The following is a 25054-nucleotide window of genomic DNA, read 5'->3' on the forward strand; positions in this document are numbered from 1 at the left end:
GGGACTCATATAGTTAGCAGTTAAGAACTGAAGGTGAAAGCAAGTGAGAGAAGGTGGCAGCTCCCTGTCACTGTCCTCTCCTGCTGACGCAGCTGCCAGAACCCCCTTTGCCTAGGTGCAGAGGGGAGGGCTTGGAGGCTCTTTATTTCTGTTGCTTCCATTTCACCAACAGTTGGCAGCTCTATCCGTTGTAGGGATTAGCTCCTCGAATTTGTTGTGAACGTATTAAGGAAATATTCTTGGTTTATAAAAACCAAGAAAAATTGCATACAGCTAGAATGCAATTTTCAGAAATGAACTTCTTTCCTCTTTTTAGATGTAAATTATCTTTGTCTATTTGTATCTTTTTTTCTTTCCCCTCAATTTTTTTTGGCCACGCCATGCAGCTTGTGGGATCTAAGTTCCCCGACCAGGGACTGAACCCGGGCCACCTGCAGTGGAAGCGTGGAGTCCTAACCACTGGACAGCCAGGGAAGTCCCCCGTCTTTCCCCTCAATGTTAGAGAAAGGATTATTTTGTATCCTGTTTAGGAGTAAACCCCTAACCTGGGCTCCAGATTTTACCTCCCCTGGAACCTTAAACTCTTAATTACTGTCTTTCCTCTCAATGGTCTTAAATGCCTCTCACTTCATTCCATACTTCTCCTCAGTAACAGACCCCCATAGGTCATTTTCCTTAAACAAACACCTTCTCTTGAACCTGTTGCCCCTTGGAACACTGTCTAGGAAAATAAAAGCAAAAGCTTCTCAGCTGTTCGCCCTTAAAGAGTCATCTCCCCATTTCCTGCTACTTTCTTTCGAGCTACGTTAGAACTAAAAATTGGGCTGAACAGCTTTGCAGGGAAGCCTTCCCTCATTCCATTAGGCACTATCAGTCACACCTGCACTGCGTTCCCACAGCACTGTGTTCATCCTGCTATTATTGTACTTGGCAACTAGAACTGTAATTTATCTGTTTACACTGTATTGTTATTTACCTCCTTGTATTTGTGTTACTTTTGCTAATCCATAAGTCCCTAAAAGGAAGTAAAGTGACCTTTATCTTGGTGTCCTCAGAAAAGAATGTTTCATAATCGGTGCCCAGTAAGTGTTGAGTGGGAGACATGGGGGGGTGGTGCTAACAGCTATCGGACCATGACCATGTGCCAGTTTTTCTGTGAGACAGGGGTCATTATACTTTCTTTACACATAAGAAAACTGAAGTTTATAGAGTTCAAGGAGCTTGCCTAAAGTCATATAGCTATTCAATATTAGAGCTGTAATTCAAATTCCAGTATGTCTGATTTTAAAATCTATGCCCTTTCTATCATGTTGCCTCCAATATCTTACACTGAGTCCAAGTTCTGGTCCTACCAATTCTCTTGTGTCTTCACCCCACTCTCTGCTTTCTGACCTCACAAAGACACCCCAGTGCCCTGATCCCTATTTTCTCCTGGTTTGCCTGCCCCCTTTTGACCCCACATCCAGCCTAGACCACATGACTATACTCTTGAGCCCTCTTTCACCATCACCTTCAACCTCTGTCCCTTTGCCCCATCTGCCTGGAATAATCATCACTCCAGGTCAGCTCCCGCAATGTGCCTTCTCTGTTCTGCCACTATTGCAGAAAACTGCACCAAGGGACAGACTGGTATCACCAATCTATGGTTTCCAACTGCACATACACTTTGTGGGCTTCTTCATGATCCTTTCACTCATCTCTGGTGAGCTTCTTCTCCTATTCTTCTCAATTACTGTTCCAATATTTACCACTTTCCCTAACCCCGCTATGGACATCTTATCTCTTCATTCTTGAACATTTAGGACAGTTCTGTGGTTTTGCTATCATACAAAAAAGCTAAGGTGAGCATCCTTATACATATTTCTTTCTTCACTTGAGATTTTTGTCTTAAATGGCAAGCTTCTTGAAAGAGTTAGCCCTACCCATTGCTGTCATTTCATTTCCTTTACCTTCTATTCACCACTCAACCTCCAGTTGTCTGGCCTCTATCCCTTCCACTCACTGACTCTCTTCTTTTTTTTTTTGGTTGCCCCATGTGGCATGTGGGATCTTAGTTTCCCGACCAGGGATCGAACCCGGGCCCCCTGTAGTGGAAGTGTGGAGTCTTAACCACTGGACCACGAGGGAAGTCCCCTGACATTTTTTTTAAATTGAAATATAGTTGATTTACAATGCTGTGTCAGTTTCAGGTGTACAGCAAAGTGATTCAGTTATACATACATATATATATATATATTCAGATTCTTTTCCATTATAGGTTATTACAAGATATTGAATATAGTTTCCTGTGTTATATAGTTAAGTCCTTGTTGTTTATCTATTTTATATACCTGTTTGTATATGTTAATCCCAAACTCCTCTAATTTATCCCCCCCCCCCTTTCCACTTTGGTAACCATAGTTTATTTTCTCTGCCTGTGAGTCTGTTTCTGCTTTGTATAAGTTCATTTGTATCATTTTTTTTTAGATTCCACATATAATTGACGTTTTTCTCATCGAAGTAACCAGTAGCCTCCATTTTGCCAAATTCTACTTCATACTTGTAAGTCTATAGCTTATTGGACCTCTCAGCTATATCTGACACATCTGAGAATTCTCTTCATCATAAACTTTCAACTTCTGTTTTCTGTAATCCTACTCTGGTTTTCTTCCTAATAAGTATTAGCTAATAATTACTGTGTGTTTATCAGGCACTATTCTAAGGGCTTTACATTAATTACATGTACATTTAATCCTCAAACAATTGAGGCTTAGAGGTGAAGTAACTTGCCCAAAGTCACACAGCTGGTATGTGGCAGAGCCTAGAGTATAAAAAAATCATACAGACTGGATCCAGAGTCCATGATTTTAATCACTGTGCTATACTGCTTATCCTTAACATACTTTTTCAGTCTCCTTTGCGAGCTCATTTTTACTGGTCTTTTAAACACTGAAATTCTTCAAGATCCCCTCCTTGGCTCTATGGTCTCCTTCTTACACACTCTCCACAGGTAATCTATTTACTCTCATGGTTTGAATCACATGTTCTTGATACTCAGATCTATGTCCAGTTGAATATATCGCCTGAACTTCAGACTCTTAAATCCAACTGCATCTTGGTCAGATCCACTTGGGTGTTCTTTTGGCACCTGGTACTCAACGTAAAAACTGGCTCACTTGTAGTGCTCCTCCTCCTGTATTCTTCATGCAGTAATGTCATCCAGTCATCCAAACCATGGTGACACACTAGATTTCTCCATCTCCTTTACCTTCAGAATCCAATTAATCACCGAGTTGTGCTAATTCTGTCTCCTAAAAATTTTTTAAATCTTTCCCTTGTCTTCATCCCTACTTTAAACTCTCTTCATCACTTGCCTGATATATTGCAACAGTCTCCAGCCTGGCCTCTCTTAAATCTATCCTGAATCATCTCAGCAAAACACAGATCTGACCATGTCACTGCCCTTCCATGACTCAGTACTGCCTGTTGGCAGTACCTGTTGGTACATTCTCAGTTCTTCAGCATGACACAGCTTTCTGTGGTTAAAAGCATGGGCTCTGGAGTTAAACTGCCTGCTTTGAATCTCAGCTCTGATGGTGTGCCACGTTGGGCAAGGTACCCAATCTCCTTCTGTCTCAGTTTCCATATTGGTATTATAATTGTGAGAATTACATGACATATCCATGTAAGGCACTTAGAACACTGCCTGGCATATAAAAAGTGCGCAATAATTGTTTGCTACTGTCAACATTATATCTAGTCTCATCTCCTCTCATTCCTTGCCTTCAAGCTTATGTTCTGGTAATACTGCACTGTTTATAATTCCCTAAAGGCATCATGCTGTTTCACGGCTGTGTGCCTTTCTATTGCTGTTTCCTTAACCTCCTATACTTTCACACACTTATCTGCCTGGCTAATCCTCAGCTCAGTCCTTAGCCAGACATCATCTTCAGGATATCTTCCCTGACTCCCATGCCCCTGCCACAGTCTGAGTAATTTGCTTTCTTCTGTGACCTTATAGACTCTGTACATGCCTCTAACAGCGTTTAACACAGCGAATTGAAGTTGCCTATGTATGTCTGTCTCCCCTGATGGACTGTAAGCTCTTTGAGCAAAGGGATATGCCTTTTCCTTCTTTGTACCCTCAGCACTTAGCATTGTGCCCATATAGTAGGTGCTTGTTGAACTGAACTGCCTCCCTTTTCATGGAATAACTAGTTAGGTATCCACATTTGTGGCTCACTTGACCAGGAAAAGAATGTCTCTCTCTTTTGCCAAGCTGGTCTTTCCCATTTCAATACATTCCACCACTGAAATGTTTGAGTCAAACTTTGATTCCTCCATTTCCCTCACCCTCACCCTGACATATTATGTCAGTTCTATCTCCAAAATATGTCATTCTTCTCATTTCCACTGCTACCACCACCATCTCTCAACTGGCACCTGGCCTCCTAACTGGTCTCTATACTTCCATTCACACCACCCACCCTCCACTCCGCACCGCAGCCAGAGTCATTTTAAAATGTACATCAAATCATGGTACCTCTCCTAGTTAAAAGCCTTCAGTGGCTTCTCACTCTATTAAGTATGCGATCCAACTCTTCACCATGCGCTACAGAGCCCTGCAGGGTCTGGCCCCTTGTCCCTTACTCACTAGCGCTAGTCAGAGTAGCCTTCTTCCAGTACCCAGAACACACCAAGCTCTTTCTTGCTTCAGGGTCTTTCCACATGGTTGCCTACTCTGCCTGGAACATTTGCCCTCTAATTGATTTTTTTTGAACCTGGCTGGCACTTCTCACCCTTTGAGTTCTAGCCTAAAATATCACATCTTTAGAGGGTCTTTCCTAGTAAGCCTATCTAAGTCCCTCTGTTAGTCGCTACCTCTGCATTTTGTGTGCTTCCATCATGGCTCTTACCACAGTTTATAAATATCTTCACTTATTTTTTACTTGCCCTGTAGTCTGTCTTCCTCACCAGGTTGCACACTCCGTGATGCAGTGACCATATCTACACTGGTCACCATTGTAGCCCCAGCACCTGGCAGTGTCTGGCACCTTGTTAGCATTCAATAAGTATTCCTTGAATGACTGAGTGACTTGATAAGTCAATCATTCAATCAGTAAAGCAGGGCGGCTATGTGAAGTTTCTTTTTGGTCTCTTCGGTAAGAAAAACTTTACAACTTCAGGTAGCAATTTAATTGGTGAGATGAATCATCTTGCTTAACCCAGTTGAGAAGTATTGTAGGAGATCTTAATCAAGCAAGAAAAGGAAATACTTTTTAAAAGTCTGGATGTTAGGCCCTTTATGCTTGTGAGTGACTCAGGAGTGACGACTGTAATTACTACAAACCAGCAGTTCTCAACAGGGGGTGATTTTGCCTCTTCCCAGGGAACATTTGTTAATGTCTGGGTACATTCTTGGTTGTAAAAACTGGGAGATGCAGGGAGTGTGCTCCTGGCATCTAGTGAGTAGAGGGCGGGGGTGCTGCTCAGCATCCTATAACACATAGGACAGCACCCCAACACCCCCCAACAAAGAATTATACTACCAGAAAGGTTAATAGTGCCAAGGCTCAAAAACCAAAAGAGAAACAGGACTAATATCTACTTTGTGAAACATAATAGAATGGTCAAATATAGGTGGTTAGTGTTCTAGAGGATTTGTAAAACTCAATAATTGAAGCATTAATAAGCTCTCTTGTTTCCTAAGATTTATTTCTGTTCTTTAGAGTGGGTTTCTGTTTGTTTGTTTTAAACAAAGAGTCCATTGACGGGCTTTAGGAAATTGCTGAATGTTCTGAAATTGTATCCAAAATTGTGTAATTGTAAGCATTTATATGGGAGGAGGGGCCGTCAGATTCTCAAAGGGGTCCATGACCACCAAAAGATTAAAAAGCAACTCGTATGGAAAGACCTTTGTGTTACCTGGACTGTACTTTAAAAAGTCATTATTTTGTGGAATATAGGTTCTGCAAAATGCTTGGGAATATGCATCCTGGAGGGGTGTCTTTTAGAGCTGCCTCGGGAGGCAGGCAAGTGTGAAGGAAGCTCAGCCTACTTTCTTCCTAGCTTGGGGGCAATACAGGTTTCACTGGGCTGTTAGGAGACCATGTGAGGGAACTTACATAAGCCTTACTGAAGTGTTAGGCACACAGCAAGTGCTCAATAAATCTTAGTTTTCTTTCTTCCTTTCTCATTACTGTGAGGATTGACTAAAATAATGCTTTGAGAACTAAATGAAATAATGCATGTGGCATGTTGTGTGGTCAGAAGTAGATGTTTAATAAATGCTTATTTTTCTCCCATGTATTGTTTATACTAAAACCCTGGGTCTTATTCTTGAAAGTAGAGGAGGATAAGCCCCAAATTCAAAAAATTTGAGTTTCAATCTTGGCTCTGCTGTTTCATTAGCTGATCCTAGCCAAGTTAGTTGGTGAGTCTTATTTTTCTCATAGGGGGATAATGCTTACCTCTCAGGGTTGCTAAGAGACATAAATGAGATAATTTATGTAAAGGACCTGGCATATGGATATACTTACATGGGATATAATTAGTGCTTAATAAATGTTAAGTTCTTTTCTCATTCAAAAGTTCCTAGATTCTACCTCTATGAAGCTTTTCTGTAATAGAAGGACAGTTTGCTGAATGCCTGGTACTATAACCTCATCTAAATATAAAACTCAAATATAAAATTTCTAGTATTTGTATTTACTCATACTCACATTTGTTCATATAAAATGATAATATTTCATTTAAATATGTTTTAAATATTTTGTTCTATGAGCTCCGTGTCAGCAAGGGCTGTTAGGTTAAATCCACATAGCATCCAATACGGCAGCACCATGTTCAGTTTTTTTAATTTATTAAGCACTTACTGGGTACCAAATTCTCAGCATTGAGGGATTAAGAAGAAACATGTTCCTGGTTGTGAGGAGTTTTACCAATATTTCTGACATTAACAATAATATCTAAAATTTAATTTATATTATTTATATATTATATATTAGTAATATATTTACGTATTTTATTTATATATGCCAGCCATTGTTCTAATCCCCGTTTTATAGGTGAGGAAACTGAGGCACAGACAGGTTAAATAATTTGCTCAACTTGTCTAGTAGATGTTGTTACTATGATCACTTCATGGAGCTGGTCAATGAAATTAGGTCTGTCTGATAAATATGTTTATTTAATTTTTATGTTTTAATTTCAGTAATTTACTTACATTTTTAAAGAAGTCATACATACATGGTAAAAACTTCAAAAGGTACCAAAAGGTATACAATGAAAATAAGTCCTGACTTCTGTATTCTGGTAATGATAGAGTAGCTTCTATCAGAGTAACAATCATGATAAGTTGAAGGTAGTAGAGAACATCCAAAACCAGGCAGAAACTAGAGGAAATTCAACCCTTGAAAGAAGGGAACTATGCTGGGTAAGGCTCATTAGTTATATATATTTTGTGTGGTATATGGTAGAGCTCAAGAAGAAAGCTGCAGGCTTATTAGAGTACAGAGTTCAGAGTTCCCAGAGTCTCATAATATAAGATCCAAAATCTCCAGGTTCAAATAAAAACTCACTCATCATACCAAGAATCAGGAAAATCTCAACTTGAATGAGAAAAGACAATCAACAAATGTTAACACCAAGATGACACATGTTAGAACTACCTGATAAGGATTTTAAGGTAGCCATCATAACAATGTTTCAGAATCAATTAGAAGCATTCAGAGGCATGCCAGAAACAAAGTGAAAAAATAGAAAATATCAACAAGGAAGCAGAAGACATAAAGAATGGACATTTTAGAACTGAAAAATACAATAACCAAAACAAAAAAACTTACTGATGGGCTTAATAGGAAAATGGAGATGACAGAGAAAAGAATCAGTGAATTTGAAAGTAGAGCAATAGAAATTACCCAATCTGAACAATAGAGAGAGAGAATAGACCAACAAATAATGAACAGAGACTTAGGGTCCTGTTGGACAAGACAAAAGATCAAACATTTGTGTCATCAGAGCCCCAGGAGGTGAAGATAAATAAGATGGAATTTAAAAAATATAAAGAAATAATGGCTGAAACATCCCCAAGTTGGGTGAAAGATATAATCCTACATATTCAAGAAGCTGAATGAACCTAAATAGGACAAAGCCAAAGAAATCCACTACAAATAACATTATAATCAAATATTTGAAAAATAAAGACAAAAGAGCAAAACCAAAACCTTGAAAGCAGATAGAGAGAAATGATGCATCATTTTACATTTCCACCATTATGGAAACAATGATTTGAATGACAGTGGATTTCTCATCAGAAACCATGGAAGCCAGAAGAAAAAGGCACATTTTTTAAGTGCTGAAAGAAAATAACTGCCAACTCAGAATTCTATACTTGGTGAAAATTTCCTTCAGGAGTGAAAGACAAATCAGGACACTCTCAGATGAAGGAAAACAAAAAGAATTTATCTTCATCTGACATACCCTAAGAGAATGGGCAAAGGGAGTTCTCCAAACAGAAAGGAAATGATAAAAGAAGAAATCTTAGAGCATCAAGAAGGAAGGGAGGACAACAGAAATAATAAAAATATGGGTAAATAGAGCAGAGTTTCCTTCTCCTCTTGAGTTTTAAAAATTATGTTTGATGGTTGAAACAAAAACTATAACATTGTCTGATGTGGTTCTCAATGCATGTAGAGGAAAAATTTAAGATAAATTAGAGAGGAAGGTAAAGGGAAATAAAGGCAGGTAAGGCTTCTATAGCTCACTCAAAGTAGCAAAATGTTGATACCAACAGACTGTGATAAGTTACATATATATAGTTTAATACCTAAAGCAATCACTAAAAAATCTATATGAAACACTGAAAAACACTATAGATAAATAAAAGTGACATTCTTAAAAAATGTTCAAGTAATCTACAGGAAGGCAGGAGGAAAATAGGGAACAAACAGAAAACAAACAATAAACTGGCAGACTTAAGCCCTAACTTATCAATAACTACATTAAAGGCAAAAGGTCTAAACACACCAATTAAAAGACTGAGATTGGCCAAATGGATTAAAAACATGACCCAATAATAGCCTGTCTACAAGATAGTCACTTTAAATATAATGATATAGAGAAGTTGAAATAAAAGTGATGGAAAAAGATATACTGTGTAAACAGTAATAAAAAGAAAGCACAAATGTCAGTTTCTTAAATAAGCAAACTTATACACACCATATGATCCAGCAGTTGCATTCCTGGGCATTAATCCCAGAGATATGGAAAATTACATTCAAACAAAAACTATACATGAATGTTTAATTTTAATAGCCATAAATTGGAAACAACTCAAATGTTCTTCAGTGAATAAACGGTTAAACAACTATGGTATATCTATCCCATGGAATATTATTTAGCAATAAAAGGGAATGAATTATTTATTTATGAAACAATTTGGACAGATCTCAAGGGATTACACTGAGTGAAAAAGCCAATCTCAAGAGGTCACATACTACATAATTCCATTTATATCACATTCTGTAAATGAAAAAAACTGTCAACATGAAGAACAGATTAGTGGCTTCCAGGGATTAGAAATGGGGTGGGGGAAGAGAAGAAGGCAGCAGCGGTTATAAAAGAGTAGCACAAGGCATGAGTCTTTGTAGTGATGGAACAGCTTTGTATCCTGACTGTGGTAGTGGTTACATCAATCTATATACGTGATAAAACTGCATAGGACTAAATACACACACACACACTCTCACACACACACACACACAGGTGAGTGCATGTAAAACTGGTCAAATCTGAATAAGGTCTGTGTATTGTACCAATGTCAATTTCCTGGTTTTGATATTGTACCACAGTTATATATTACCATTGGGAGAAACTGAGTGAAGGGTACATGGGACCTCGCTGTACTATTTTTGCAACTGTCTCTGGATCTAAAACATTTCAAAGTGAAGAAGTTTAAAAAAATCATTGGGTGAGATGGGATAAAAAATTTATTGGATGGGATTAATAGCAGATTGAATACTAAAGAAGAAAGAATTAGTAACCTGAAGATAGATCAATGGAAATCAAGCAAACTGAAGCATAGAGAAAAAATATTGAAGAAAAATGAGAGTTTCAGTGACTTGTAGGACACTATCAATCAATCCAACACATGTGTAACTGGTGTCCCAGAAAGACAGAAGAAAGAGAACAGGGGGAAAAAAGTGAAGTACCAGCTGATAATTTTCCAAATTATATCCAAAACTGCAACCCACAGATCCAGGAACTCAGGGAATCCCAAACAGGGTAAATACAAACAAAAGTACACTAAGGCACATGGTCAAAGTTCTGAAAACCAAAGATAAATTTATAAAGGCAGCCAAAGAAATAAGACATATTATACACAGGGAAACAATGATAAGACTGACCTTCCATCAGAAACAATGGAGGCCAGAAGAAAATAAACACTGTCAATGTAGAATTTTATATCCAGCAAAAATATTCTTCAAAAATGAAGGCAGAAAAAAAAAATTAAGAGCAGATAATTAAAGGGCTTCCACTTCTGGCTGTGAGGGGAAAGAAGATGTGGAATTATTTTCTCTTCGGAAACAACTGGAAAATTGACAAAATATATGAAACATTTATTTTCAGACACTGGACAAGAGGCAACACAAGACAGTGATCTGAGAGAAAAGGGATACAAATGAAGTGAGCCCTACCATCACCCCAGCTTTCTGCCTGGAGGTAATCCCTGGACTGTAGAACAGGACTGTGATCTTAGCAATCTCCAAGTAGAGAAGACAGAAACTGGCGTTCTGAAAGGCCAGGGCAATTAGAAATTGTGAGAATGGAGCTAAGCCAAAAAAAGAGTAATAGAAGTATGCATAGAGGTCCCCTTGAGTCTCTTGATGAATACCAATCTGAACATGTACAGAGTAAAACTTCACAAGGACAGTCTCGAAAAACTTCCAGGGAAACAATTACTGAGAAGTTGTAAGATGAACACTTCCTAGAGTTCACACAGGACCAAAGTGGAGAGACCTCACTGAATACATGGGGCATAAGTAGAAACGTCAGAGCAGTGCCTTTGAAATGGGCTAAATTAGCCCTAGAGTAAAGGCTACTCAAGATTTACTCTAAATATGCTTAAAAATAAACCTTGAAAGGATCAAATGGATCCACAATAACTTATCCACTTATCTGATATCCACAATATCAGAAAAAAGTACAATCCTCTCTAAATCAATACAAAAAAATCCAGCACTCAACAATGCAAAATTCATGATGTTGGATATCAAATTAAAACATTACTAAACATACCAGGAAGCAGGAAAATGTGATCTACAACCCAGAGAAAATCAGTCAACAGAAACAGACTCAGGAATGACAGAGATAATGGAATTCTAGACAAGCACCTTAAAACAGCTATTATAAATATGCTCCATATGTTCAAGGATGTAAAGAAAATAGGAACACAATAAGAGAAATGGAAAGATGTTTTTCTTGGTTAGTGTTTTAAAAAGATTTAATTTCTTTGGAAAGTATTTTTAAAAATAGAAATTATAGAGATGAAAAGTCAAATATTTGAAAGGAAAATTTCACTGGATGGGATTAACAGCAGTTACATACTGCAGAACAAAAAATCAATAAACTTGAAGGCAAAGCAATAGAAACTCTCCAAAATGAGAGAAAAAAAGACTGAAAAAAAAGGGGTTGCACAGACTTCCCTGGTGGTGCAGTGGTTGGGAATCTGCCTGCCAATGCAGGGGACACAGGTTCGATCCCTGGTCTGGGAAGATCCCACATGCCATGGAGCAACTAAGCCCATGTGCCACAACTACTGAGTCTGCGCTCTAGAGCCCACAAGCCACAACTACTGAGCCCATGTGCCACAACTACTGAAGCCCGTGTGCTTAGAGCCTGTGCTCTGCAAGAAGAGAAGCCACCACAATGAGAAGCCTGCGCACTGCAACGAAGAGTAGCCTCTGCTCGCCACAACTAGAGAAAGCCCGCGCACAGCAATGAAGACCCAACACAGCCAAAAATAAATAAATAAATAAAAATTTAAAAATTTAAAAAATAAAAATTTTTTAAGAAGGGGGTTGCAGTGACCTATGGGACAATAGAACTGATCTAACAGGTTTAATTGGAGTCCCAGAAGTAGAAGAGAAAAAGAAAGGACAGAAAATAAATAATGGCTGAAATACTTCTAAATTTGATGAAAACTATAAACCCTCAGATCCTAGAAGCTCAATGAATACCAAAACAGGATAAACACAAAGAAAACCACACCAGGACAAACTAATCAAGCTGCTGAAAACTAGTCACAAAGAGAAAAGTTAAAAGCAGCCAGAGGGGGGAAAAAAGGCATATATTATACAAAGGAATAAAGCTAAGAATGATTGCAGACTTCTCATGAGGAGATGTGCAAGCAAGAAGACAACGGAGTGATATCTTCAAAGTTCTGAAGGAAAAAAATTATCAACTTAGAACTCTATATCTAGTGAAAATATCCTTCAAAAATTAAGACAAAGTAAAGACTTTTCAAACAAAAGCCAAGAGATATTGTTGCTCGCAGACCTATACCATGAGAAAACTTAAGTTGTTTTAGTTAAGTTCTTAAGTTCTTTAAAAGAATGTAACTTTTACCAGATGGAAACCTGGACCTACACAAAGGATTGAAAAATGCTGGAAAGTGTAAATATAAAAGATCTTTTTTTACTCATCTTTAAATTTCTTTAAGTGATAATTTAGGGCAGTGTTGAGAGAGGCAGGTCCAGTGGTGGCTGTATATGTGCTGACTGCAAAGGAGTGTCACTGAAGACCATGGAGCAGTGAGGAAGGCTGTCAGCCTGGTGGCAGAGTAAGTGGAGCAACACAATCCAGCCAAAAGTTTGCACAGCCTAGCTGCGGATATAGGAGGTGTGGTCCAGAGCTGCTAATAGGTTCATTCTAGCCTAAGCATTGCACCCCTTGGCTGGTATGAGTAGTTATCCAGTCTCCCTGCATCTCCTGCGGGGGTCCATACAGCAGGTGCCCCTACTATGAGATCGCTTGCCTCATTGGGCTCTGGGTCTTTTCTTCCATCCCTTCATTTAAGCTTCTCAGTTCTCCCCTCTGAAGTACTGGCACCATGACCAGTACCTGGACTCCCTAACCACAAGAAGGACATGGAAAATGTACCCTTAGTCATACCTGCTATAATCTTTGTAACTATTTTTATTTAGTAAACCATTATTTTGAAATCCCAGAATTTTACTTCCACCTAGATAGAACACAACAAGAATATAGATTGTTGGCTTAATAAAGGAGATTAGAAGACTTCCTTTCTCAAACCCAAGCTGTAATATCTATGTTTGAAGATGCTGAAAAAGATGAAACTGCAGTATTGGTGAGGGCTCTGACTCATGGAAGGAAGACATTTACTTCATAAACATGGGGTGAAATTGTAAGTAATGAACGAAAACATGATTACAATTATCTTTATATATGTCATTAATTTACCTTGCAGTGTCTTAGCCACAGAACACTTTCATATAGTTTCAAAATAATTCATTATTTAAGTTGTGGCATCATTTTCAGACCATTCATTCATAGAGAAAGGGAAAGAAATTGAATATTTTAAGTGTAGACATGATGAGCTTATTAAAAACCAAAAATTGTTTGTTAGAGCTTTTCAAACTAGAAATGAAAAAGCCACTGAAGCATCTTATGCATAAGTTATTGCACTGCATGGGCTGGAGAAATGCACATAATAGCTTAGAGACCAGTGAAGCCTTAGACAGTTGACATTGCTCAATGCCCACTGGATGAAAAGTTAGTAAAATAACTCATAGCACTGCCTGTTTTCAATGGCACAGTAACTTATTTATTTAAACATTTAGCTCTAAACATGGAGATTTAGTTATTTTTTCTTTTACTTTTTATTGTGTTGCTTATTTTCTTAATATTGCATTTGAGAGTTATTTATGTATTCTGGATATATTTCCTTTTTATTGGATTATTATTTGTAAGTATTTTACCCCAGTCTGTGGCCTGTCCTTTCATTCTCTTAACATTAATTTCCATCTCTGTTTGTTCATTGCTAGTATATAGAAATATAGTTGATTTTTATGTATTGATCTTATATCCTTCAACTGTGCTAAATCCATTTTTTGATTTAGTGTTTTCTTCTTTGGGTTTTCTTCTTATATGACATTTTCCCCCATAGGTGACATGTTTACAATATTGAATCTCCACTCCATTTATATAGTATCTCTCAATTTATTTAGATCTTCTATGATTTCTTTCATTAGTTTTCAGGGAAAGACTTAATTATTATCTAATTTGTGGAACTGTACTTTCACCTTAAAAACAGACAAGTCTATAAATGTGGCTAGACTTACTGTTCTGCTTGTAGTCATATGGTATCAGCAATAATCTTTGAAGAAGACCTTTTTTATGTGAACGGTTAGCAACAATCACAAGTGGTACTAAACTATTGAAAGTGCTGAATAACTTGTTTCTATCTCATCGTTTATCCTGGAGCAACTTATATTATATATTTATGTATATATATGTTTATGGTATATATTTTTGGTTATGGTACATATGATATATATATATATATATATATATATGAATATAAAATATGGTTTATGCCAGAGCAACTATATTCGTATGAATGTGCAAAAGCAATGGTGGGTAAAACTGCTGGAACCATGGTATATAAATTAAGGCAGTAGTACCAAAGTATACCAGCATTTATTGTATTCTTTGTTGCCGTGTACAGACAGTAAAAAGAAAAAATCCCATTTCACTTAAGAATGGCTTTGGCGAAGCACTAAAAATTATCAAATCTTGATCCTGGATTTAATATTCTGTGTGACAAAATAGGAAGTTGTCTTGAGGAAAAGCATATCTGTGATTAAGTTGTGACCTAAACAGCTACTTTTCATGGAATACCATTTTTGTGAGGAAGAATAACTAATGGAGAAACCATGATTAAATACTCAGATGTTTGGTAGATATGTTCTTAAAAATGAAGTGAGCCTACCAATTTAGGTTAAATATCAATAACTGACACTATTTGTTGCCAATGATAATATACACTTTGTTTTTTTTGGCCACACCACACAGCATGTGGGATCTTAGTTCCCTGACCAGGGATCGAACCTGTGCCCCCTGCAGTGAAGTGTGGAGTCTTAACCACTGGACTGCCAGGGAAGTCCCTCACACGTTTTTGAATGAAAATCAGAATTTTGAAAAACTTCACTCTGCCACTATAAGCTTGACAGTTTCCCAAAACTTAAGCTTTGTTCCAATGAAATCAGCATTCACATCAGTTTAGTGTGATTTCTGATACTGCATAAAGTGTTTCAACATTTGTAATATTTGTATAACTTAGTGAACTGATATTTTCCAAATAATCAATATGAATAAGATGGGTCAAATATCCCTTCAGAGTACAAGATGATCAATGAATTTTAATGTAACAGTACATACAAAGTTCACTGATACGTTTTCAGATTCCACACAGCATTAACCTTTAAGAAACTAACATTTGTAGAGTTTTTGTGTAGTATCAAAGAAGAATATCCATAATGACCTGTAAAGGTTATTAAAATACACTTCCCTTTTCCATCTACAGATCTATGTGAAGTTGGATTTTCTCCATATACATTAACAAAAATAATATCAAAACACATTGAATGTAGAAGCAGGTATGAGAACTCAGCTGTCATCTATTAAGCCAGATGTTATAGAGATGTGCAAAAACGTATAGCATTACCATTCTTCTCATGAAATTTCTTTTTTTCTTGGAAAATACAGTTTTTAAAAAAAATCACAACATGTTATTTGTGCTAACATGCACAGGCAATATTAGTCTTATTTTAAATGAATTAATAAATATTTAAAAAATTTAAAATATATAATTGACAGTTTAAAAGATAATAACAATGTATCATGGGGTTTATAACATATGCAAAAGTAAAATATATGACTACAATAGCACATGGAAGTAAAAGGGAAAAATGGAAGAATACTGTCACAAGTGTGCTATATTACACATGAAGTAGTGTAATACTATTTGAAGGTAGACTATGATAAGTTGAAAATGCATATTGTAAACCCCAGAGCAACCACAAAAAATTAAAACAGAGTTATAGCTAATAAGCAAATACAGAAAATAAATGGAATCCTTAAAAAATTCATTTAATTCAAAAGAAGGCAGGAAAATAGAAAGTAAGAAATAAACAACAGAGGGGACAAGTAGAAAACAAATAGGAAGATGGACTTAAACCTGAAGGTATAAATAATTAATTTAAAGATAAGTGGTCTGGGCATGCCAACTAAAAGTCAGAGATTGTCAGGCTGGACAAGAAAATCATGACCCAACTATATGCTGTCTACAAAAAATCCATTGTAAATATGAAGACATAAATAGCTTAAAAGTAAAAGGACAGAAAAAGATATATCATACAAATAATAATCATAATGAAGCATGTACAACAATATTAAAATCAGACAATGTAGACTTTAGAACAAGGACTATTACCAGAAATAAAGATGGATATTTCTTAATAATAAAGGGGTCAATTCATCAAGAAGATATAACAACCCTAAGTGTGTATACATCTAATAACAAAGCTTCAAAAATACATAAAGCCAAAACAGACACAACTAAAAGGAAAAATAGCCAAATCCAAAATCATGGTTGAGATTTCAACTCTCTCAGTAACTGACAGAACAAGCAGACAAAATATCAGTAGGGATATAGATGACATAACACTCTCAACCAAACTGACCTAATTGATAATGATAGAAAATGCTATCCAGCAACAGCAAAATACACATTCTTTACAAATTGCATGACACATTCACCAAGATAGATCATATGCTGGACCATAAAACAAATTGCAATAAATATAAAAGGACTGAAGTCATGCAAAGTATGTTCTCTGAGCACAACAAAATTAAAGTTAATATAAATAGAAAAATATCTGGAAAGTCCTCAAATATTTGGAAATAAATTTTTAAAAACCCACACTTATAAATAACCCATCAGTCAAAGAAGAAAATTAGAAACTATTTTGAACCAAATGGAAATGAAGAGAATATCAGAATTTGTGGGATGCAGCTAAAGCAGTGTTTAGATGCAAATTTGCACATAAAATACTTATATTAGAAAAGAAGAAAGGCTTGAAATCAATGAACTAAGTTTCTACCATAAGAAACTAGAAAAAGAACTAAAAATCAATGCAAAATAAGTAGAATGAAGGACAACAAAGATATGAGCAGAAATAATGAAATAGAAAAGAGAAAAATAAAGTCAATGAAACTAAAAGCTGGTTCTCTGAAAAAAATACAGTTCACTAAATCTGTTAAACCATAAGCTAAAATGATCAAGAAAAAAGGGAAGAAATTAGCAATACTAGGAATTAAAGAGGGGACATCACTATAGCTCCTATAGACCTATAGACTTTAAAAGAATAATAAGGGAAAATTATGAGTGAATAAGCAAATTCCTTGAAGACAAATTATCAACATGGAAGCAAGAAGAAATAGAAAATCTGACTTGCCATGTAACTATTAAAGAAATAGAATTCATAATTAAAACCTTCCCACAAACAAAACTCCAGGCTTAAATATTTTCACTAACAAATTCTATCAAACATTTAAGTAAGACACAGTATCAATTTTACATAAACTCTTTCAGAAAACAGCGGACTTGGGGATACTGCCCAAGTCATTTTATAAGATCAGCATAGCCCTGATATCAAAACCAGACAAAGACATTACAAGAAAAGAAAAAAAAAAAAAAACCAGGTCAATGTCCCTCATCAACATAGACACAAAAATCCTTGACAAAATTTCAACAAACTGAATCCAGCAATATATAAAAAGGGTAATATACCATGACAAAGTAGGGTTTATCTCAGGAATGCTAGGTTAGTTTAACATAAAAAAAGCAACAGTTAATGCAATTTACTGTATTAACAGAATAAGAGGACACCATATGACCATTTCAGTAGATGAAGAAAAAGCATTTGACAAAATTCAACACTCATTTGTGAGGAAAATTCTCAGTAAATTAGGAATAGAAAGGAACTTCCTCAACCTAATAAAGGATATTAAAAAAAAATCTCTACCACTAACTTCACACTTCATAGTGAAAGATCAAGTGCTTTCCCCCACTGATCGGGAACAAGACAAAGATGTTCATTCTCACCACTTCTATTCAACATTGCATTGGAGGTCCCAACCAGTGTAATAAAGCAAGAAAAAGAAATAAAAGGCATGAAGATTGTAAAGGAATAAGTAAAAGTCTCTTTATTCACAGATGACATGTTGGTATACATGGAACATGCTAAAGAATCTACAAAAAAGTTACTAGGGCTAATGTTTAGCAATGTTACATTATTCAAGATAAATATAAAAAAATCAATTGTACTTGTATTTCTATATTCTAGCAACAAACAATTAGAAATTGAAATTTAAAATACCATTTATAACAACATCAAAGTCATGAAATACTTAGGGATAAATTTAACAAAATTTGTGTAAGACCTGTTCACTGAAAAGTATAAACTAAAATTTGAAATTAAAGACTTAAGTAAATGGAAAGAGATAGCAAATTCATGTACTGAAAGAGTAAATATTAAGATATTATTTTGCCCCAAATCGATCTATGAATTCACTGCAACCTATAGACTGCAATGCAAGACTGTTTTACATTAGTAACATACACTTGCTATCAAGTGAGCTTTCTAAAGACCAAAGCTCATCTGTTTTCACAGAAGAAAGTGTAAGCTCTTTAGTGCATCATTCAAGGCTCTTCATAATCTGGCTGCAATTTCCATTCAAGCCTTAATCCTTCTCTCTCTCTCATAAACCCTGTGTTCCACTATATCAAACTTCTCCCTGGTCCCACGAGGCACCAGGTCCTTTCCAATTTCTATTCCTTCTGCCCAGAATGCCTTTCCATCTTCTTCACCTGGCAAACTCCCAATCAACCTCCAAAATTCAATTTAAAGTCTTGGTGAAACATTTCCTCTACGCTCCTCATCTGTCCTGGGTTGAGCACATTGTTCTGTCCCCTCTATTATTAGATGATGAGATTTTTTAGGGCACTGGGTTTATCTTGTTAGTCCTTGTATCCCTGTATCGGGTCTGAATAGGGCCTGGCAAGTAGTATGGGCCCAATGAATATTTGGTAAAGGAATGAAAAGAACAAATGAACGTGAAGGAAGAGCTCAAAGGGCCTTGGTATATTTAGGTAAGGGATTTTTAAAGGCATAGGGCTTTACGCTGGACTGAGGAAGATCATAGAGAGGTGGGAAAAGGGCATCTGGAGGAGGAGGATTATTATCCTAGGAGACAGAAGAACAAAAGCCGAGACTGAGAGGGAAGACAGTGAGGGGGTTAGCCAGCAGACTGTGGCTGCCTGCTGCACTGTCCTGACCTTTTCACCAATTAGATTTCTCAATTACATTTTCAGCTCATGGAGGGCAGGGTATTTTGTGCACTCCTTTGTATCCCCTTTATATTAGAGGCACATCTCCATAGCCATTGTTCCTATAGTCTTGTGGTTCTTATTCTGCTGTGTAATATATTTATTTGTGTATCTACATATCTCCCCAGCACTCATACCTCCCTTTATCCCAGGCTGTTTGAGGTAGGGGATGAGGTCTTAGTGTCTTTGTATCTTCCAAGACACCTAGCATAGTGCCTGGCACACAACGGGTGCTCAGTAAATATTTTTTGAGTGACCATTTGTTGATCTGATTACAGAGGACTGCAAGGATATTTGTGTGCAACTGTGTATTGTGGCACAAAACTTATATATGCCTTTACACTGTGTGGGCTATTTTTGGCAATTTTCATTAAAATGTTATCTTACTGTACCTGGAAGACTGTCATTTCAATTTTCTTCTTTGTTCCCTCTTGGATGACTCACATCTCTTATACCAGAAGGATATGACAGAAGGGATTCGAAAGGGTTTGGACAAATTTATGAATGACGAAGTCATAAATGTCTGGGTATAAGAAGTTGTTAGGTGCATACAAAGGGGAAGGAGAAAACTTGCATTTCAAAAATGCCTGTTGTGTGCCAAGAACTGTATGTTAGGCACCTGACATACATTATATCTCATTTAATCCGGCAGGCTATATCAGTATAAAGACAGGGCATGTCTATCTAGAAGGCCAAGTCCACAACCAGCCAGGCATCTCCAGGTACCAGAGGCAGTATTCACCTTTATTAAAATTTTATCAACCTTTTAAGATAGATGAATCTACAGATTTGCATTGTTTCCTAGGAACAGAACACTCATTCTCAATTCAGGCTTCTACCTCTTAAAACTACTTTTTGACATAACTTGATCAGTTTTTAAAGTCTCAGCGCTTTAAATTACAATGCAATCTGAGATATTCCCATGGCAATAACAGCGATTAAATTTGTTCACAAATGTAATTTGTTCTCTTACCTTTATATTTCATACAGCTTCCAAATACTGAATAAAGGTAAGTCAAGTCAAGAAAAGAGACTTCTATTAACCCTGACACCAGCAAATTGTCTCAAATTACAGAGCGCCTTCTATTTGTATTCTAGACACATTGAGTGGTTTTTCTGAGATAAATATTATACCTCATCTGTGGTTAGAAGAAAATTGGAAGGAGATTAGTTTAAGTTGTTTCTAGTTTTTAAAAAATAATAGTAACTTGAAAAAGCATAAAGCTCCCAACTGTACAGCTTCTGCATCGAGCAGGAATCAAAATGTTATAACCCAAGTACCATCTCGACTCCTTGGGAGATGGCTTGAGAAGGTGGGGCTGCAGCCACTGATTCATTATTATAAGTCACAGTCTAAAGCCTGCAGCTACACATCCTGATCTGTGATAACATGCTTCCCGCCAGGTGTCAGGGTGGGTGGGAAGAGAAGGGGTACACCTTCAGATAAAGGGATCATCAGCACACTCACAGCTCTCAGAGAGCTTTCTATTACACCTGTTCTGAGAAAACTAGAACAGACATCTATGCCTTGGAAAACATAAAGCCCATCTCATATGACTAAAGAAAATGGCAAAGGTTCAAATGACATGTTTCACATTTTGGATGGTCCTGCCCCAACTTTTGTGCGCCACTAATCGCTGGAAAAATACCAGACCTGTCTTGGTGGTGATTGTGTGTTTTTTAAATTTTACATCAGCCAAAGAAAATTGAGAGACCAGGACTACCACCAAAGAACAGAGGTTTGACATACCACCAATAGGACTTTTTAAAGTTAGAGGAGAACCCAGCTTCTACATTTAAAAAAAATTGCCCCTTCTTTTTTGAGTCTAGGGGATGAAAATATGCACATATTCCAAAGAGTTCTTTGTGTGAACAGGTGACCCCTTCCCACAGTCTCTGTAATTAATTGAGAAATTAAAGTTGGTTGGCCTTTGAGATCTCTTGTAAAAAAGGCAGAAGGTCTTGGATATTTTGGAACAAGAGTCCACTATTCTGCCAAGACAGTGTGTTATTGTTATTGGAGTGTCTCTCAACAAAACGGTATTGAGTGGTGAGGATGTGATTTTGATTAGGTGGAATGACTCAGCTCTTCCCCTTAAAGAAGAGAGGACTTGTCAGAGCCTTACTTACCTCATGATCTGGGATCTCAGAGGATAGTGTTTTCCCTAGGATGACCCCGGTCAAGTATGTCCAGCATCGAGCCGTGTTGGCAAGGTTATAGCCTCCTGTCTCCATCAAGAATTGTGAAGTTAGGAAAGAATAGTCACAGAACAGCAGGAGAGGGAAGGGGGGTAAGGAAGGAGAGAAAAATGTTTTAACAAAAGGGCTAGAAAGATAATTCTAACGTGCAGAATTTCACCTAAACATCCCTTTATGATATTTCTGAACCACTTAGTAGGCAGTCTTTAGTGAACCAGTCAGACCATGCACAATGTGGAATTGGGAAGTCCAAGGCCTACAAAGATTAAAAAGGCCCTCATCTCTGAACAAATATGCACCCAAGGATTCCAAGGTCCTCAATTCCACCAAGAGTCATTGGTAAGATTGAGATCCTTGGAACCCAGATCTTTTGAGGTGACCTACTCAAAGTGAAGGTTTCTGTGATGAATTTTGTAACAATTCTATAAAATGACTGCTGGATGTGACTTGTATATTAAAGCTATTGGAAGATATAGCCCTGGAAACCTCCAGGAAAGAGAAAAGGAAAATGCTGACAGAAACAGACTTCTTTCTTTTCATTTCAGCATTCCTTTTCTCCGCAAAATACAGGCCTAGTGGCAGAGATCAAAGAGAATGAGATGAGAAAGGGACTGCTGATTGACGCTCTGACTCACCTCGTCAGGTCCTGTCACAGTCACCCAGCAGCCATATTATACTGGCTAATAATCAGCATATTTTTGTGCTGAATAGATGTGTTCTGCCATGCAAGCACTAGAACATTTGGCCTTTAACTAAATTCCAAGAGTGTAAGGATAAAATGGAAAGATTTCCTAACCTCAGTGCAGCCTGAGGGAAATAGAATCTGGTCTATTTTAGGTAGGGTGACCATATCATTTATCATCTACAATGGTACACTTTTAAGAGTAAAAAAGGGACACTATTAATAATTACACTGGAATAACATGTATAGATTGAGACATATGGCGCCCTTTTCTTAAGCCTTTCTATTCCTTGAAAGGTCAGGGATGCTGGGGCTTCTGCAATGTGTCTTTTTGGCCTCAATGGGGTCCACTGAAGTTTGGGCACGTGGCCATCTCTGCCAATTGTCTGTGTGTTCCTGGGGGTTGAGAATTGAAGTGAAATAGTACAGGTATTACTTTAAACACTCCTGACATGGAAAATCTGAATTTATCAGATCAAATTATTGGGTATCATTATTTGATTTCAAAAAGAGTCCCCACAGGTTTTAAGCAGCAAGCTCTCTCTGGCATACATACAGTATGATTTGATTTGCAAAAATTCCATTTATGCAGAGGTATTTTCAGGAATACACATATTGAATAAGAAGAGTTATATATTCAAAAGCCAAGACTTGGGGCTGAGAAAGCAAAGAGGCTTTGAAAGTGCTAAGTAAAGGCTGTAGCCTCAAACAAAAGTCGGATTCACACAGATGTATATTGAGGAAAGGGCTTTTTTTCTTCCCCCTGGCCCTACCTGTGTCATAATCACTGTCTTTAGTGCCGTTAAGGAAAGTAATATGTCCGCAGCACCTATCAATTTTATCTTTTCCTTGAGTTGAAGTTAATACATTTCTCGCCAGCTTTTCATAAGAGGTTGTCTCTTGTAAGCACCTTTAATTTCGATCCCTCTAGGGTTTGAGGCTGCCCAAGGGCCAGGCTTGTGTATTTGTGTTGAATGCTCACTCATTTTCATAAGGCCTTCCCACAATCGCCTCCAATTTGGTTTTTACAACAGTTTGACAAAAAACAAACTATTAGCGCTTCCATAATACATACATTTTAAGCTCAATCTGCTTGACCATGTTATTTTAACACACCAGTCCACTTATCTAATGTAATAAAGATTGTGCCAGATAGACAGAAGATTCTAAGCAAGGCACCTTCAAAGGTAGTTGAGGTTTGTGAAAGGTTCCTTTCACAAATGTGTAAATGCTTCTATTGAATAGACCCAGCTTTCTGTTGGTTAAGTAATACAAAACATCAGTACACACTGAAGGCAAAAATGCCCAAGAGACACTTTAGATCTCTCAATTTTGCTTTATTGTAACAAATCCATGCTTTTTTAGTGGGGGAGAAGTTGTTCTTGAATTCAGCTTAGATATTCAATTAATTCATGTGTTTACTACTTATATGTGAGTAGGGTTAAAATTTTAGTGGTATGTTTCCAAAAGATAATGATTAGAACTGGGACTCAAAGGCTATACTGAGAGAAGATGGATCAAAGTCCACTGGGGTTAACATTCTCTATTCTTAATAAGATCTGATGTCACCTTTAACCAAAGCACCTTTGCTTCAGGAATGGAAACTTAGACTTCAGAGTGCCAAGGAGTCAATGCACATGCCAGACTGAGGAGGAGAAGTGTGTCAGAGTACTTCCTTATGCTGAACTGTGAAGGTGGCAGAGTTCATTGACTCAGGCTTCTGGACCATGGGCAGGTTGGTATTATCCAATCTAAGAAAGCCAAGTTTTCCTCAGTGTCAATGGACAAAACATGGGGGAAGGTCAACAAATTCTCCTGGTGACCTTCCTTGGTACTCACCTCCTCCCAAAATGAGCGTTGCCAATTGCCACTGAAGGATGTACTTAAGACACTTGCCAATTCCCACTGGAGTCATGTTAAAGGAGCACATGGGATCCCCAGCTATTGTATCAGCTCCCAGCTGTAAGACCACTGCTTTGGGATTAAAGGCTATGTACACCTCCTTTAGTACACTGGAAAAGAAAAAGGAGACAAAATGTCAGAAAAAGATAGGGCGGTTTGGTCTAAGGGTGGTTGTGGAGGGTAGTGGGGGGTATAGTTGAATCAGCAAATAGTGAAGGGAAAAAAATCCAACTTGTCAGACTCATCAAACTTTCTATCTAAAAAGGGGTAAATCAGACTGCATGTAAATTGCAGCTCAAAAATCCTGACTTACAAAAAAATTTCCCCCTACCTCCATCCTCACCAAGGACCAAATTTGTTTTTCTGTTTTAGAACTCAGACTTCCTTTAAATATTCATATCAATTTAACTTCAACAGCCATAGGACTGGTTTAGTACATATTTACTCCATTTTACAATCTGTGAAAATAGGACAATACACTGAATTAAGGATTATTTCTGATAAGCTAAGATTGTCAATATACTTGGAGTTTACCACCTAGTTATCAATGAGGGTTGGTGAAGAGAATTAAAGGCTTTGAAAGCATAGATGTTATCAGCTTACTTTGTATTAGGCTAAAAGACTTCTGGGTTATGAAATGCAGCCCTCCCAAACTTGTATGTAACCAGGGTATTATAGGGAAGGGAACCATAATAACTGATCCAAAATTATAAATCTGAAAGCACTCTAAAGAACAAATTGTAGTGGGTAATAATGAGCATAATTTTGGGTAGAATCATTCAATGTTATCAAACCAACCTAAGAGCTTTTCCTGACGG

At 37.1% G+C, this 25054-nt stretch overlaps 1 protein-coding gene across 2 annotated transcripts in view; it reads right to left on the bottom strand.

Moving 5' to 3' along the window:
• Window positions 1-25054, bottom strand: part of HDAC8 (histone deacetylase 8) — a 245372-nt gene that overhangs the window by 119137 nt on the left and 101181 nt on the right. For both annotated transcript variants that reach the window (XM_068533040.1, XM_068533039.1), the window contains exons 8-9: window positions 24174-24346; window positions 21584-21678 (exon numbers count right to left, since the gene is read on the bottom strand). In XM_068533040.1, coding sequence (XP_068389141.1) covers window positions 21584-21678; window positions 24174-24346 — 268 coding nt within the window. The remainder of the gene's footprint in view (window positions 1-21583; window positions 21679-24173; window positions 24347-25054) is intronic.

Source organism: Eschrichtius robustus, chromosome X, assembly GCF_028021215.1.
Source record: "Eschrichtius robustus isolate mEscRob2 chromosome X, mEscRob2.pri, whole genome shotgun sequence".
Taxonomy (NCBI): Eukaryota; Metazoa; Chordata; class Mammalia; order Artiodactyla; family Eschrichtiidae; genus Eschrichtius; species Eschrichtius robustus.